The following is a 14402-nucleotide window of genomic DNA, read 5'->3' as shown; positions in this document are numbered from 1 at the left end:
ACATCTTTATACGGAATTGTGAAATTAGTTTTAACTTTGAATAATTACAATGCCTTGATGTCAGAAATCTTTAGTAGAAAAATGTTCTTTATACCAATTTTAAGGAGGTTTCGGCGGACTCTAGTTCTTTTTCAGTCATGCCTTCTCTTCGTTGTCCGAATATAATGACAAGTTCATAACTTATTTTGGCTTCCTTAATTTTTTGATCCCAAGTTAGAAGCAAACTTGTCTGCAATCATTAAAGATGGAAAGAAATTACACACTCTGAGATAGCATTTTTTTATTTCTATTAGTTTATCACTTACTTTAAGAGGGGTTTGCGTTTTTTCCTCTTTCGAGGGTTCTGACAGTGTAAAACTATGATATGCTGAATGAAAATCGTCTACAGCAACAAATACTAAAGCTACCACTTCCTTAGTGGTTCGGCTGTACTTCGGGTAGAAGTGGAGCCTATCAACCATGTATTTTGGTCTAAAACAATACAAGTTAATTTTTACTTCAAAAATCATTTTCAAGAAATAATATCAAATTGATAATGTATTCGCTAAACTTTACCTTATCATTTTATACAAATAAAAACTGCCTTTTGGCAACTTTTTACAAATTAATAACATGTCCGTAAATAAAAAGACGCGAACATCGATCTGTAAAAACCGTTATCTAATTTACACTTAATGGATTTTAAATTACAATTTAATGACAAATATTACATTCGCTAAAATAGCAGAAAATTCGCAAGTACAATTCAAATTGGAATGCGAAATACACAATAAATTACACATACTTTGCAAGAAAAGTATTAAGTTAAATAAGGCACAAGTTCCAATAGTTAATTATCGCAAGCAATTAATAATGCATAAGCAGGTAAGTAGAAAGATAAGGATGTAATATGTGGAAGGTGACGTGATTATGAAGAGAGTGAAGATTAAAATGTCAAATAATAGATCTGGAGGACGAGCGCTCGTAATGCGACGCCATCTCAGTTATTTAAGGGCAGGTAGATGATGATGATCGTTAATCGCAAGCAGCTGCAGCCATTCTATTTTTTCTTGCCTCTTTGTTGTTGTTATCTTTAAAACGAAGGTCCCCGCTGTACACGACACATCGTTTAACAGACCGTGCCACGTAAATCATGGGAGCATGCAAATCTAATTGTGAATACATTTTGAAACACCTTTCCATTTCTTCGTCTTTGAATTCCTATAAGAGAAACATTAGATTAAAAAATGAAATTGAATGTACTTTAATTAATAACTAATTTATATCAATTTGTAAGTTTTAGGGAGTCATAATAAATATTGAAGCAATAAATATTGAAGTAATAAATCGCGTTGTGGTGACAATATGAATATTCCGATCATTATTTTTTATTGACCTTAAAAAGTCCGTTCCGAACATTCTTACCAATTTTTAGTTTATCTTGCTCTGGCTATTTGTCAATGGACAAAAACTTTTTGGTGTAAGCCTGTGAATACTTAATAGAACGAAATTATTATGCTCGTTCTGCTTTTGATATAGATGAAGGATTAGTATAGATGAAACAAATGTTCTTACCAACTCAAATGGCTCTATTGTATTAGTTATCTTATATAACTTGTCTTTTTCTTCGCGTTGACGTATGCGGCGGTTGATATGCTGCAAGAAGTTTTTGATTGCTGTTTCCTGTACGATAAAAAAGTTAAAACGTACAATTAATCCCTCAATACAAACTTAGCAGGTTATTGCAGACTACTTTTCTATCATTTAAAAGTGTCTTTACTCTTTTAATTATCAATTTGTATAACGAAATCTTACCATAGAAAACACAAGATCACGCACTGCGCCCTTTTCTGTAGTGTCGAAAATTCTGTTCATCATTAAGGCATATTTCGTAATACGTTGCATAGGTTTTGCAAGCATGTCTGCCAGCTGAAGTCTATAATAATCAACAATAATTAACAAACAATGAGCGTCTTAAAAAAGAGATTTTTGGTAAAACAAATGAACAATGGACAAATAGTATTGCGACTACATTCAAATATCAAGGAGCCTTATTTTTTTTATTCATCGGACAAAATTTTCATACCTGTTCATCTCCTTCTGTTTATTACACCATGATTGGAACGTCATGAATTCTGAATGATTACTTAGAGACCGAAGATATTCAACAGCTCTTGTGTTGTCCAATAGATACGTTTCGTATGATTTTAAGTATTCCTCGATGTTATGGAAACCTTCGTACATCAGTTCTGGTTTCATTCTGGAATAACATTGGTACGTGATTAGCAAACTGCCTGATTCTAGTTATAAAATGTTATAGAAACATTGGTTCTTATCAGTACTTATTATCTTTTTATCTTCTGTCTTTAATTCAAAACATAGCATTGTGACCAAAAAGATAGAAGTAATTTTAGCTTAGTTCAAATTCAATTCTACATTTTTTGGTAATTTAAAATGCTTACAAAATTATATTTAACTACTACTACATTTACAAATGACGTAGGGGAATGAATTTAAAAAATCCTTGTAATTTATATTCATTTTGTTTTCAAATTAATTAAAAACATCTTCATCTTTCCCGCATTTTTCTCAAAAATAAGAACGAGATTTTCGATTCACGTGATGATGGCGATACTTACGGTAGGCCAGTTTCCACGCTCTCCACAATCATGGGGTAGAAAGTGACGTTCCAGAAAACAAGACTGGCATTATATAAGTCCGGTATGTTAGAAAAGAGTTGTTGTGTATCCACTTCCAGCATAAATTGATACTCTTGAAGAGCGTGCGCTGCTGCCATGAATACCTGCAAAATAGCACATATACGACTATATTCTTTTAAAATTTGTATCAGAAATGATATCAAAATTATTTTACACAACGTCTATTATGTTAATTCTTAAGCTTATCCATTTCACTTACTCTTTTGCATGTATTTTATAGACTTATTGTTATAATTGGTCCACTACAGTTTAACTATCGCAATGGTACCCAAAGTTTTAGTGTAAGATATCTACGGGCGTGTTTTATCAAAGGAATCTAGTGTGGCAATTAGTGGGTTAGAAAGAGTGATGTTTTCTTGTTTCAATGTAAATAGAATGATATGATAATAACAGTGGAGTTTACCTCGACAAGAGATTTGAGGTGTCTAATATGATCAGCCTCAGTGGTGATCAGCTCGCGAAGGACAGCCTGCCGCGTCTCATCCGTCGGCGGAATATTGCCTGTAATGGTAAAAAATATCATAAATAATTACAATAGTTAAACTTAGAATTTATTAAAATTGTAACTCTATTTGTACCAACTACAAGATTTCCAACTGTATAATGAAACGACATTTAAATATGTAAACAGATTATAAACGATAAGGCCACGTTAAATTTCTAAATTCGTTTCAGTTTTCGGTCGATAGCGTTAAAATTTTAAATGGATTATTTTACGGACTCAGAAATATGACAGTTTAGATTAAAAAAATAGTAATACGTAATTTATATAGTACATACATATGTGCATTTAAAAAGTTATACGTAAATGTAGAAGAAAGATTTTTAATAGCATTCCTTATATGTGTGGATAGGCGAATAATAAAGAATGATAAGGAGCAAGTCGTTGTAGGCGGAAGATGGATTATTTTTAAGGGAGCTTTCGGCTTGGGCAGCATTTGCACAGGTACTTTTACTGTTTGCGTCCTTTTACGACCAAGAGTAGTTATTCTCTACATTATATTGGATAATGTTAATGACAAGTTTTCAAGTATTCTATAATAAAGCATTCAGTGAAAAACATAGGGTAAATGCTAGAACAAGTTTTAAAAATCAGCTATCGCCTTCTCTTATGTAAATTAAATAGTTTTAATCAAATTATTTCTAAATAGCACTTTGGTTATGAAGACAAATGGAAGTTTTATATACCACCATAATGACCGAAATACCCTATTTTTATACAAGCACTTCCTGTGCATTATATCTAAACCTGCGAATATCGTCGTGGAAGATATTAAGTATACAAACAAGTCTATGTCTCCATTTGATCGATGTGAAATTAAATTGAATGTCAACGATCACAAAATAATATGATATTGTACCATAGGCGCCGCTCTGCTGGTTGAGTTTAGGTTCTGAGAGGGGAGGTAAGTACCATTAAATGTTTTTTTATTTAAAATTAATTGAATACTAGAATAACATTTTGTAAAGACTTTATTTAGTAAAACGAAGGCTATATCAAATCTTACAACTTGTAATAAATCAACTTAATTTTATTAATCGTCTTAAAATTTGAATAAGAAATTTGACCCACAAAAGAGCATACACAAAGAAAAGGCACTTAAGTCCCAAATTGTGGAATTCCATCAAATTAATAACTCAAAGTGCAGGAGATATTTCATTTTAAATGATAGCGTATTTATAATGACGCGGGGGGCTTAGTATAGCCACTACGTGACATGGCCAGCCTAGGTCTCTGCTTATTGTAGCTATTGCTAGTCACATTTATTATTAAGTAACTACTCAGAAATATTATGAATTTTACTAATTTTCACGTATGAATTATTATACTCAGGTGATAATTACTTATGGAGAAAAAAAATCTGCAGTCAATCAGCGACTTTCGCGGTGTTCGACTTTCAGAATAAATTGTCTTTTTTTATATTTTAAAACTGCGTCATACAAAATGTTTAAACGTCTGTAACGTTTATGATGGAACACCACCACATTACCCGATAGTACATATTATGAAAGATAACATATAAATGTTTTGTCTAGAAGCTTTGTTTTCTTCAATAAATCCAGTAAAATGTTATTTAACGCTTACGATACCAATACGTCGAAAACTTGTTACAGCTGCATTTTACTGCGAAAAAGCTCCCGTCTTTACAATTTGCTGTGCAATATTCGATCTTAACTAGTATTGGAATTTAACTCTATGAGCGTTACAATTTGATGAGATATTCGACGGAACAGCCTAATAACAACATACGCACGGATACACTTCGTATTGAAGTCAAAAAGTTCACTGATTGCTCGTACACCCGCCTGTAAATAACCGACACGTACTATTTGTTGTGTGAGTTTGTAAAGTTTTATAGACGTCACGTAAACCGAAATACAAATTCGTATTCAAAAAACTTTAAAGTCAAAAACATGTTTGATTTTTATATTCACTGACGTATACACTTAGTTAAACAAACACTTTTAAATCTGTATCCTCTTGATGGTATTTGTATTTAATTAATTTTGTATGTAAAGCTTTCAAGTTGAAACTCTTGAAAACTGTCCTAAAATTACGAAATAGCATCTCAAAGGACTGAGTACCTACTAATGTTACATGCATTCTAAAGGAGAAATATATTTATATATTAGTCATATCAAAAGGCCAATAATCATTTTCAGTTTCAACTGACCAGTCGAACGTTACAGTTAAAACTGTAGGTCTGTCGCGGACACCGGTGTAATATGGACTGAACACAAGATCTAAAAGTCTTTAAAATTTAACAATGACTATTTATACGGCTTTCTATTATTTGTCATTTTAGAAAGCACTCATTAATTACGTTATCTTTCACATTATCTTCTTCTATCTTGGCCTTTTCCCAGTTATTTGGGATTGGTCTTCCTTGTCCTAAGTCACCAGACAGCACGAATCTTAAAAGCTTGTTCGTCAAGTTTTATTTCTTTCATATCCTTTTACATTATATATACATAATTTTAGGTCACCCTGTGAAAGATAAAAAATGTAATAAATCAATGCTACTTACATCTCTCGTAATACAGCTGTATTTCATCAGGCTGTTCGGCCCAGCGCAGGTATTCCATAGCGTGCTGCGGGATGGTGATAGCTACGAAGCCATGGAGTTGGGGCACCCCGTATATTGAGAATTCGTCGAGCTTGGCCTCCATCTCGGTGTTTGGCTAAAATAATGCAACAAAGATAAACAAATATTTTGTGTATAGTATTATAAACATAGTCGATAAACAAACTAAGTAGGAATATAATAGTCCTCATTTACTAAATACATGATAAGTACAGTCGCGGAAATCCGCGATGTACCGCTTCAGGAAATATTGCCTTGTTCATTGCAACGAAACTAACACTAATTATACAGCAGTGAGTGGTGCAAACTAGGGTTGTAACGGAAGCCATTTTAACGGAAGCGGATGCGGATGCGGAGGAGAAGAGCTTCACCTCTGCAGAAGTAGAGGTTAACGGAAGCGGAAGCGGAGGTTAATATTATAGTTAGCTGACCTAGCACGCCCGCGCGCGCCGCGTAAACAATATGTAATCGCCTCATTCGCGTTAAAGACGTAAATTAACCTCCATTATAACTCCGCATAAGAAATAACGAAAGCGGAAGTGGATGCGGAGTTAATATTACTTACGGAAGTTCCGCACTTGCGGATGCGAAAGCGGAGTTCCGTTATAACCCTTATGCAAAGGATGGGATGGTAATAAAAAGAAATTAACCGTTTATCACTAGCCAACTTTTATGTGGTGTTGTCTGTGTTACTAAATACCATAAGTAAACATTTAGTTGGTTTAAGTAATCAGTGGGTATTAAATTCATGCAGACAAGATGTATGGAAACGATGCGAGTCGTATAATTTGTACAATGAGTCCCATATAAACCTCCAGTTTTCGTGTAGGCAAATAAGAACTGAGGGTCTAACACCATTGAGATACGACGACGAGACGATGGTTTTTTTTTAATATAAAGTGGCAAACGGGCAAGCTGCCACCTAAATCCACCGAAATGGAAAGCGACCGCTACCCATAAACATCCGCAATTGCAGATGCGTTGCCTACCCTTAATTGACGGAGGAGGAGACGCACATAAAGAGGACAAGGAAGGAAGAGGCCTATGCGTCTCCTCCACCGTCAAATCCACTTTAAAGGGCCTAAAATTAGGCCTCCGGCACCACACTCATCAGGCGAAACGCGGAATTGCTTCCACTTCACGTCTATATTTTTTGTGGTCGTGGCATTTCACGGGGCAAGCCGGCCTATTCCGGCCTAAGATGTTAAAGCGGGCTATACCTCTGTGTGGAACGCCATTACGACTTACAACTACAAGAATTTTACAAAGCAGTTTTACGTCAACTAAGTTCTCGGTTCTCGATTTATATTTTTGTATTAAAATCATGGAATGAGTCATACTTATTAATTATTATTGTTCATCGTAGATAATTAAGTTTCTGTGAGGCGACCATGATTTAAAATAAGGGAAATGTTGCGTGATTCTATTCTCAGATCTACGAGTATTTCGGTATCCACTGGCAATTATAAAGTTTCTGAAAGTAATCATAGAATGAAGCTCAAAGATTTAACGCTGTTTTTGCGAACAATGTACCCCTTTTTCAAGTTCACGTTAGGTTTCGGTTTACAAATATTGACCTTACAGAAGTGACCTTTGCATTTGACATTTGTCGTATCGTAAGGAAGGTCTCGTGGATCGAATAGGCGGTTATGCACCGCTTTTAGTCTAATCGCGTATCAGTATCACATTTACATTAATAAATAATAACTAACAGCATTATTAAAACTATCCCAGCAATTATTGTTTCGATGACGTTGATCCGATGGCGATAATCATTTACGAGATATATGCAGGCATAGATTTAAAACTATCAAAGGTAATTTGTTTAGTCCCAATATCTGTCTCCTTCGTTCAAAATCTAACGTCTGTGAAAAAGTCTGTCCTATCTGATAAATGTTAAAGTATGTACTCGTAACATACTTCATTATTATATGACCAGACGGCTATTTATAGCCGCTTCATATTTCAACCTATTCTTTTAAGCATCGTTGAAATTTTGTCGATGTCCCCTGTCCATGACTGTGCCTTTTTAATTTTCCTTTACGCTTGTTTACTATCGTTTTTCCCTCAGACATTACACTCGGTTTAATTTTTATGTATATATATTTTAATGTAACATCGCGTTAATATACGTACTAAGCGTGTTAACATAATTTCAAATCTATGAACCGTTGACAAGTTATTAAGGGAGAGTTTATAGTATTTTGTATTACCAAAATTAATTACATGCGTATAGATTGACGCTGTTTAATCATAAAATAATGTCTTCCTGCGCCGAATATCAGCATACTGAAATTTCTAATATAGTGTTTTAATAACTAAGTTGTCTTAAGTTTTGTTAATGAATTTAAGTAGTCTATTACGTAACTAAGCTAATGTTAATATTAATTGTTAAAATAATTGGATCAACAAATGGTAAGTTTCGGGCCAGTGTTTGTATATAACTTAAGTTCGAAGTGTGTGTTGTTACCAAAATAAACGTTTACACTTAAATATTAAATAATTTACATCAACTGCTATTAGCAACCGCATAGAGCTCGAGCGTGCCGTAAATGCTATTAACTATAAATACTATACCGGTGCCTGGAGATGGCTGACTGAATAATTAATAATTCACAAAAAAAAAACTTAATATATCTTTTCTAAACATTCTTATTTTTACTGTTGTTTCTTTTTTCGTCTTCTTCTGTCTTTTTGTCGTATTAGAGACACTAAATACTATAAGCAATACGAAAAAGAGTTGATTACAAACAAGATGGCAGTAAGCCAAACCTCGCCGGTCACACAATGTTGTAGAGCAGGCCAGCATGCTGAAATACAAGTCATACTAACTAACTAAGCATGTCAATTTTTTGCTAAAGCACTAAAGGTACAAAGGCCTTTTACGAAAATTCTGTACTGATTACGAAAAACTAGAGTTGTCGTGCGGCTTTTTTGCTCCAAATTACCGAAAAAGCTTTGGCGGAGTAAAGCCGGATCCATACTTTCAGTTTTATCCGACAGTTAAATCGTTAACTTAATAGTTTCACAATGTCCAAGTAATGGATAAGTAACAAACAAATAAATAACCACATAAAACTTCAAATAGCCGTTTCACAGCATTTTTCAAGCTAGTGAAACGGCATCCAGGATCTACTTGGACATTGTGAAAATTGCACTAAAACATAAATGTGTAGTGAAACTGTACAGTTCACAGTTATGCATACACCCGTAAGTTTTAACTGTTCAATCCAACAGTTAAGTTAAAACTGAATTTACGTAGTGGACTTGATACTTTGGCGTATTATTTGCATTACAGAATATCAATGATGGTACAAATTAGCAAAATCATAAAAAATGACGAGGTCTAATTACAACGATTTCTATCTACCTGTTAAATTAAAGCAAGCAATCGCTCACAGATACTGCGCGGCTGCTATACGCCGGCGATAGAATGCCGGGTAGCTTGAGTATGTTCCTATGAGACCCTATGTTAGTCGATTATATAAACCTTTTATTTTAAAACTTCGTCACAGTAAGTACTTCACTGTAAAAGTGCATAGATATTATTGATTTACTCCAATCGATAATAAAACTTAACTAAATCAAAGTGTGATAACACTTGCGATTGTTTAATTATTATTTAATACTAATAATTAAGTTTCTGTATGTAAGTGCAAGGACTTAATAAGAGTAAAAACTACCAACATTGGAAGCCTAAACAATTGGTTTTTAATACATACAATAGAAAAATACAAATTATCAAAACTCAATTCGTAAAATAAGATGTAACGCAATAAAAGTAAAGCTAAAACTGAATATGTCTAGAGGGATATGGACACTTTTTAAGGCAAATAAATTACTGTATAATTCTATTCTGTATTCGTTCGTTAGGATTACTCGTGCTAATCGATTCTGACTTGCAAAGAGTTTATCAGCATTAATGTGGAAGAAACCTAAAGCATACATTTCAATTATACTCACGTAAACTTCTTTAATCTGTGCAAGGTTTGACAAAAAAACTAAAGCATGTCTTGCCTTGTTCAAGATGTGTGAAAACTTAAAGCAAGATTCGCGCTTGGGATGTTTAAAAACTGTTCTAAAAAAGATAAAACGTCACGATTTTTAAAGATGTTTTAAAATCTTTTAAATATTGTAAACAACTCTTTTAAAAGATGTTTTGTATAAAAATAAGTTTTTCGTACAATGTCGAAGTTTTGTTATAGTTTAGGAATACTTTTGGATTTAAGTTTGTTGAACGAAACAAAGTATTGAATAAGCATCATTTGATAGTTATTAATAAGTTAATTATGCGCTCGACCTTCGCCGGTCATGTGATATAGCGATGAGGTGTCGCACATATACAAATATTATTCTTTACACTCAATTGTTGGCCTATTAATATGTTCAGTTCCAAAATGTATACATTTTAGAATATAGAAACCAAGTAACTAGGTGTGGTCGATAACCGCTGTTAAGAGTACATTCGCATGACAGTACATTTTGACATTGGTAGAGCCTTAATATTTTCGCTCGAATGGATCGGCTCGCCCGGTGTAATAAATACCACGACCACACAGAACATAGGCGTGAAGCGGAAGCAATTCCACGTTTCGTCTGATGAGTGTGGAGCTAGAGGCCCAATTTTAGTCCCATTTGACGGTGGAAGAGACGAATAGGAAAGGGAAATATTCTCTTTATGTGCGTCTTCTTCTCCGTCGGTTTAGGGTAGACAACGAATCTGCAATTGCGGATATTTATAGGCAGCGGTCGCTTCGCCATTTTGGCGGATTTAGGTGGCCGCTTGCTCGTTTGCCACCTTACTGTATGAAAAAAAAAAACGATTGCATTTTCAAAGTCGCTTTAATACAAACCCTTTAAAATGAATCTTGTTCCCCGGCACTCAAAATGCATCACTGTGCGATAAAAAAGCGTCGTGTTTTAAAATCACAGCCACAGTTACAGTTTCACATTTGACAGTTACATAGAAGTGCATTTGTTCTATTTAAACGCTTTTTTAACGCGCGTTATAAAAGCGCTTGTTATAATGGAGGCCGTTACTACATGTTCTTATTATTGTATTTTTTCTAAGCACCTATTAAAGAACTTGGTTCCATTGACTGGAGGCCCTCGAGGGGTATTTTCCATTTAAAACTCTAACAAATTTTCAATTATTAATCAAAGAGTCGGCATCGGTACAAGAATTTAAAACCCCTGGGATGGCAATGACTTTAAGTATTGGATATTGAACTGCAGAACGCGGCACTAGTTATGGAAGAATGAAATACATTACATTTAAATGTGTACTAGAATTTGTACAAATAATATTGAGACAAATAGAAGCAACAACAAATAAAAAAAGTGACCTACGACTTTATGCTGTTTCCAAAAGCGTAAATCAGTCGCCGCAGAAGCTAAAAGTTTTGCGAGAAAACAGGCTAAAATAAAGCTGTTCTGATAGAATGGTTCTGTAATAAGAGAAGTGGATTCGAAGAGTTAATCTATGAATGTAAAAATAGCAGGTGATCGTATTAAATTACTGCAATCCGTGCCTATCTAATACTTAATTAATCGTATTTGTATCTGTATAGCTTATTCATTTATTAAAAATTAAGTTTTTAATAATCAACACTAAAAAAAGAAAGAAGAAATAAGCTTGTGAGAGAATATGAAAACATTTCCTTGTAACTATTTTGCTACGAATAATGTGAGCATAGATGCAATTTTGAATATGCTCGGACTGAATTGCGTGCTAATCCTCCATTTACTGCTGTTAACATTAACTTAAAATCCGAAAGCCGCACACTAAGAATTTAGCTTTGGTAATGTGTTATCCAAATGGAAAATACAAGTTAAATTTGCGACCTTCCATTATCCGATAGTTTGATAGAACTATATGCGTTTATGTTAACATTTAAATAATCTGTTTCTAATTTTAAGTTCAATACTTTTGTGATATTTTAGGCGTTTATCACGGCTGAAATATCTAAAGGAAATTTATTATCTTCTTTCGCATTATATTTATAAAACAAAGACAACAATAATCAGATGTGTGGGTAGTAACAAAAGACTCGTAACTGTTTATTCCGTTCCTTGTTTCTCTATAACAATATATATTTTTTTATATAAAATGCCGCCCGATGCCCAGGTATAGCTAATTTCCGTAACTATATTTAAAACATGAAATTCTGTCTCGCAATAGAGGTTGATAACAATTTATCTGTCGCAACTAGGTTGCAGCGGTGACAATTTGCAACGTAATGGAAAAAGTTCCTCGGAATTTTTCGAAAAAATAAACAACACCATTGAACATTAAAGATAAAATTGTTCAAAATGCAACCATAAGCTACTGAATTTACCTCAAGAATTATCGAGACAGTCAACTACAATTGTAGTTAACATCAAGTACTCATTACTTTAAGTTGCTCCATTCTTTTGTTTAAAAAGTAATAAAACAGGCCTAGATTAAGATTATCAAAATGTTAAAATATATTCTTTGCAAAGCGCGACTACACCGACAAATTTACCTAAGAGAGAAATTAAAAAATAATCGAGTTGTTACAGATTAATGTAAAGTGTGATGTATATTTTAAATTAAGAGAGCAAAAAGTCAGATTGCATGAAAAAGTACTGTAGACCGGCAAATTCTGTTTTTTTAAAAAATAAAATTATTTTACTTTGTCATAATAATCATCACAATTAACAACATCATCATCATCCCGGTCCATAACTGCATAACTTAGGCAATCATCATCAACACATCATTGTTATCTTCAGCCTTTATCTGCCTACCCTTCCCTTTACACAGGTTACATAATAATATTTATAAATTACACTAACAAACAACGAACAACTAAGGCAATAGGTATTAGTAATTTCTAGTGCCCACTGTTGTCTATTCTTACTCAAATAAGTAAGAATAGTAGCAAGTTGGCAAGATGCAACTTAATTACAATTTTTTTTTGTTGTAAAATTTGTTTCACAAATTCTTTATTCTATTATACAACGAGCGCGAACGCATAAATGAAGAAGAATCGATAAACGTGTGCCAGTGATGTAACAAAAATTATCTCTGTTTGTCCCTTTGAGCTACGGGCTAGCGTAATTATTTTTCATTAATTAAAACTAGCAATATCGCACTGGTAGGTTTCCGCATACAAAACAACTGTTCAAATACATAATATCATCTTTCTAATTAAGTATGAAAAAGCGAAAGCTACGATATATTTCTTCAACGTTTCCTCGGCGGTAGCCCGATAATAAGCTTTTCGATAACAGAGACACAAAGAGCAACGGCATCTCATTAGGAATGAGGCAACAATTGTGCGACATTTCAGATGGCAGTTATTGACATCTGCAAGAAATGAAGGCAATGCAATGCAACCGTATTGATTAACTGACGTCTAAAGGTTAAATTGCAACGGTTAATTAATGAGCACAAAGGGAATAAAGACAATGGACATCCGTATGTGAATTTCAACGAAAATAATATAAAGCCTTTTATAATATTTCGATTTAATTAAATTTCAATATGAATGTTCAGGTACACAAGAAAAATAAATATTTGTCTTTGTCCTCATGGGGAATATAAATATTTATGAAATCACTTTAAAAAGGCATTTCTTTTTAGAATTAAATGAGAAAATACGTTGCTTCTACATATGGCCTCTCGTATGTACACAAACGATTCGAAATGAATTGACAACGTCAGTGCTTCTGTTAGTTTATGACGCGGATTTCTGAGAAAGAAAGTGAATAAATCGATGGTAAGATAATTAGTATGCTTCCATGTCATCGCTATTACGCTATTGATTTTATAAGGTGGAATTACATTGTTGCGACTAGAAAAAAATCTATTATTTTTGTTAAAATTCTCCAAGAGAAAAATGGTTTTAACATATTGCAATATAACGATAAGCGTCTTGAATAGTATTTTTTTTTTTTTCAGTAACATAGTTATCTATTTTAATTACTACTAGTCTATTTCTAATTATCGGCAATCCGAGCGACACTGGTCATGTTCGGTTGTCTTTTTGTATATCCGTTACGGCTGCACAACACGTCACTTTTTGGTAAAAAAGCTACGCGCGGCCCAAATCGCACAACCATAGTCATCCTCTTAGAGACGCTCTACGAAAGACCTACGGTCAGCTAAAGTCGCGCGGCCCAAACATTAATTAGGCATGGCGTTAACAAAACTATGACCACTAGTTTTCGAACGTGGTAGACATTAACGTGCTAATGAATAAAGTTTTAAAATCAAAGTTTAATAGAATTATTGAAAAATATACCTATATTTTATTGACGCGTGTGTTAGCACATAAAGTTAAATTATATAAAATCGAAATGGACAGCCGCTAGCCGGTACTGCATGATAAAATGTAAATACAACGTTAACTATGCGGCTTAATGTTACGCTAAGATTCTTTTGAATAATAAAGAAGTCTATAACAATTTAATTATATTATTCATCTTTAACTATTACTGTATATAAACAAAATAACGATAAGTTGTTGTACGAAAAACCTCCTACGATAATTGAAGACATTTATTTAATTACCATAATAATCTCTAGTAATTTTAAGACTTTAATGTTATATGATGCTTAGGAATAGCCGAGTACTTCAGACTTAAGAAG

General features: G+C 33.5%; 1 protein-coding gene across 3 annotated transcripts in view; it reads right to left on the bottom strand.

Moving 5' to 3' along the window:
* Positions 1–14402, bottom strand: part of LOC106110278 — a 36379-nt gene that overhangs the window by 11175 nt on the left and 10802 nt on the right. For all 3 annotated transcript variants that reach the window (XR_001226071.1, XM_013292042.1, XM_013292043.1), the window contains exons 5-14: positions 5729–5882; positions 3103–3200; positions 2619–2782; positions 2066–2239; positions 1795–1915; positions 1555–1662; positions 1054–1200; positions 556–644; positions 306–471; positions 95–229 (exon numbers count right to left, since the gene is read on the bottom strand). Coding sequence is in view for 2 of the 3 variants with exons in the window: in XM_013292042.1 (XP_013147496.1) it covers positions 95–229; positions 306–471; positions 556–644; positions 1054–1200; positions 1555–1662; positions 1795–1915; positions 2066–2239; positions 2619–2782; positions 3103–3200; positions 5729–5882 (1356 nt within the window). In the remaining variant the exon portion in view is untranslated. The remainder of the gene's footprint in view (positions 1–94; positions 230–305; positions 472–555; positions 645–1053; positions 1201–1554; positions 1663–1794; positions 1916–2065; positions 2240–2618; positions 2783–3102; positions 3201–5728; positions 5883–14402) is intronic.

This window comes from Papilio polytes, unplaced genomic scaffold (assembly GCF_000836215.1).
Source record: "Papilio polytes unplaced genomic scaffold, Ppol_1.0 DF820711.1, whole genome shotgun sequence".
NCBI lineage: Eukaryota > Metazoa > Arthropoda > Insecta > Lepidoptera > Papilionidae > Papilio > Papilio polytes.
This window is presented reverse-complemented; position numbering and strand designations above follow the sequence as displayed.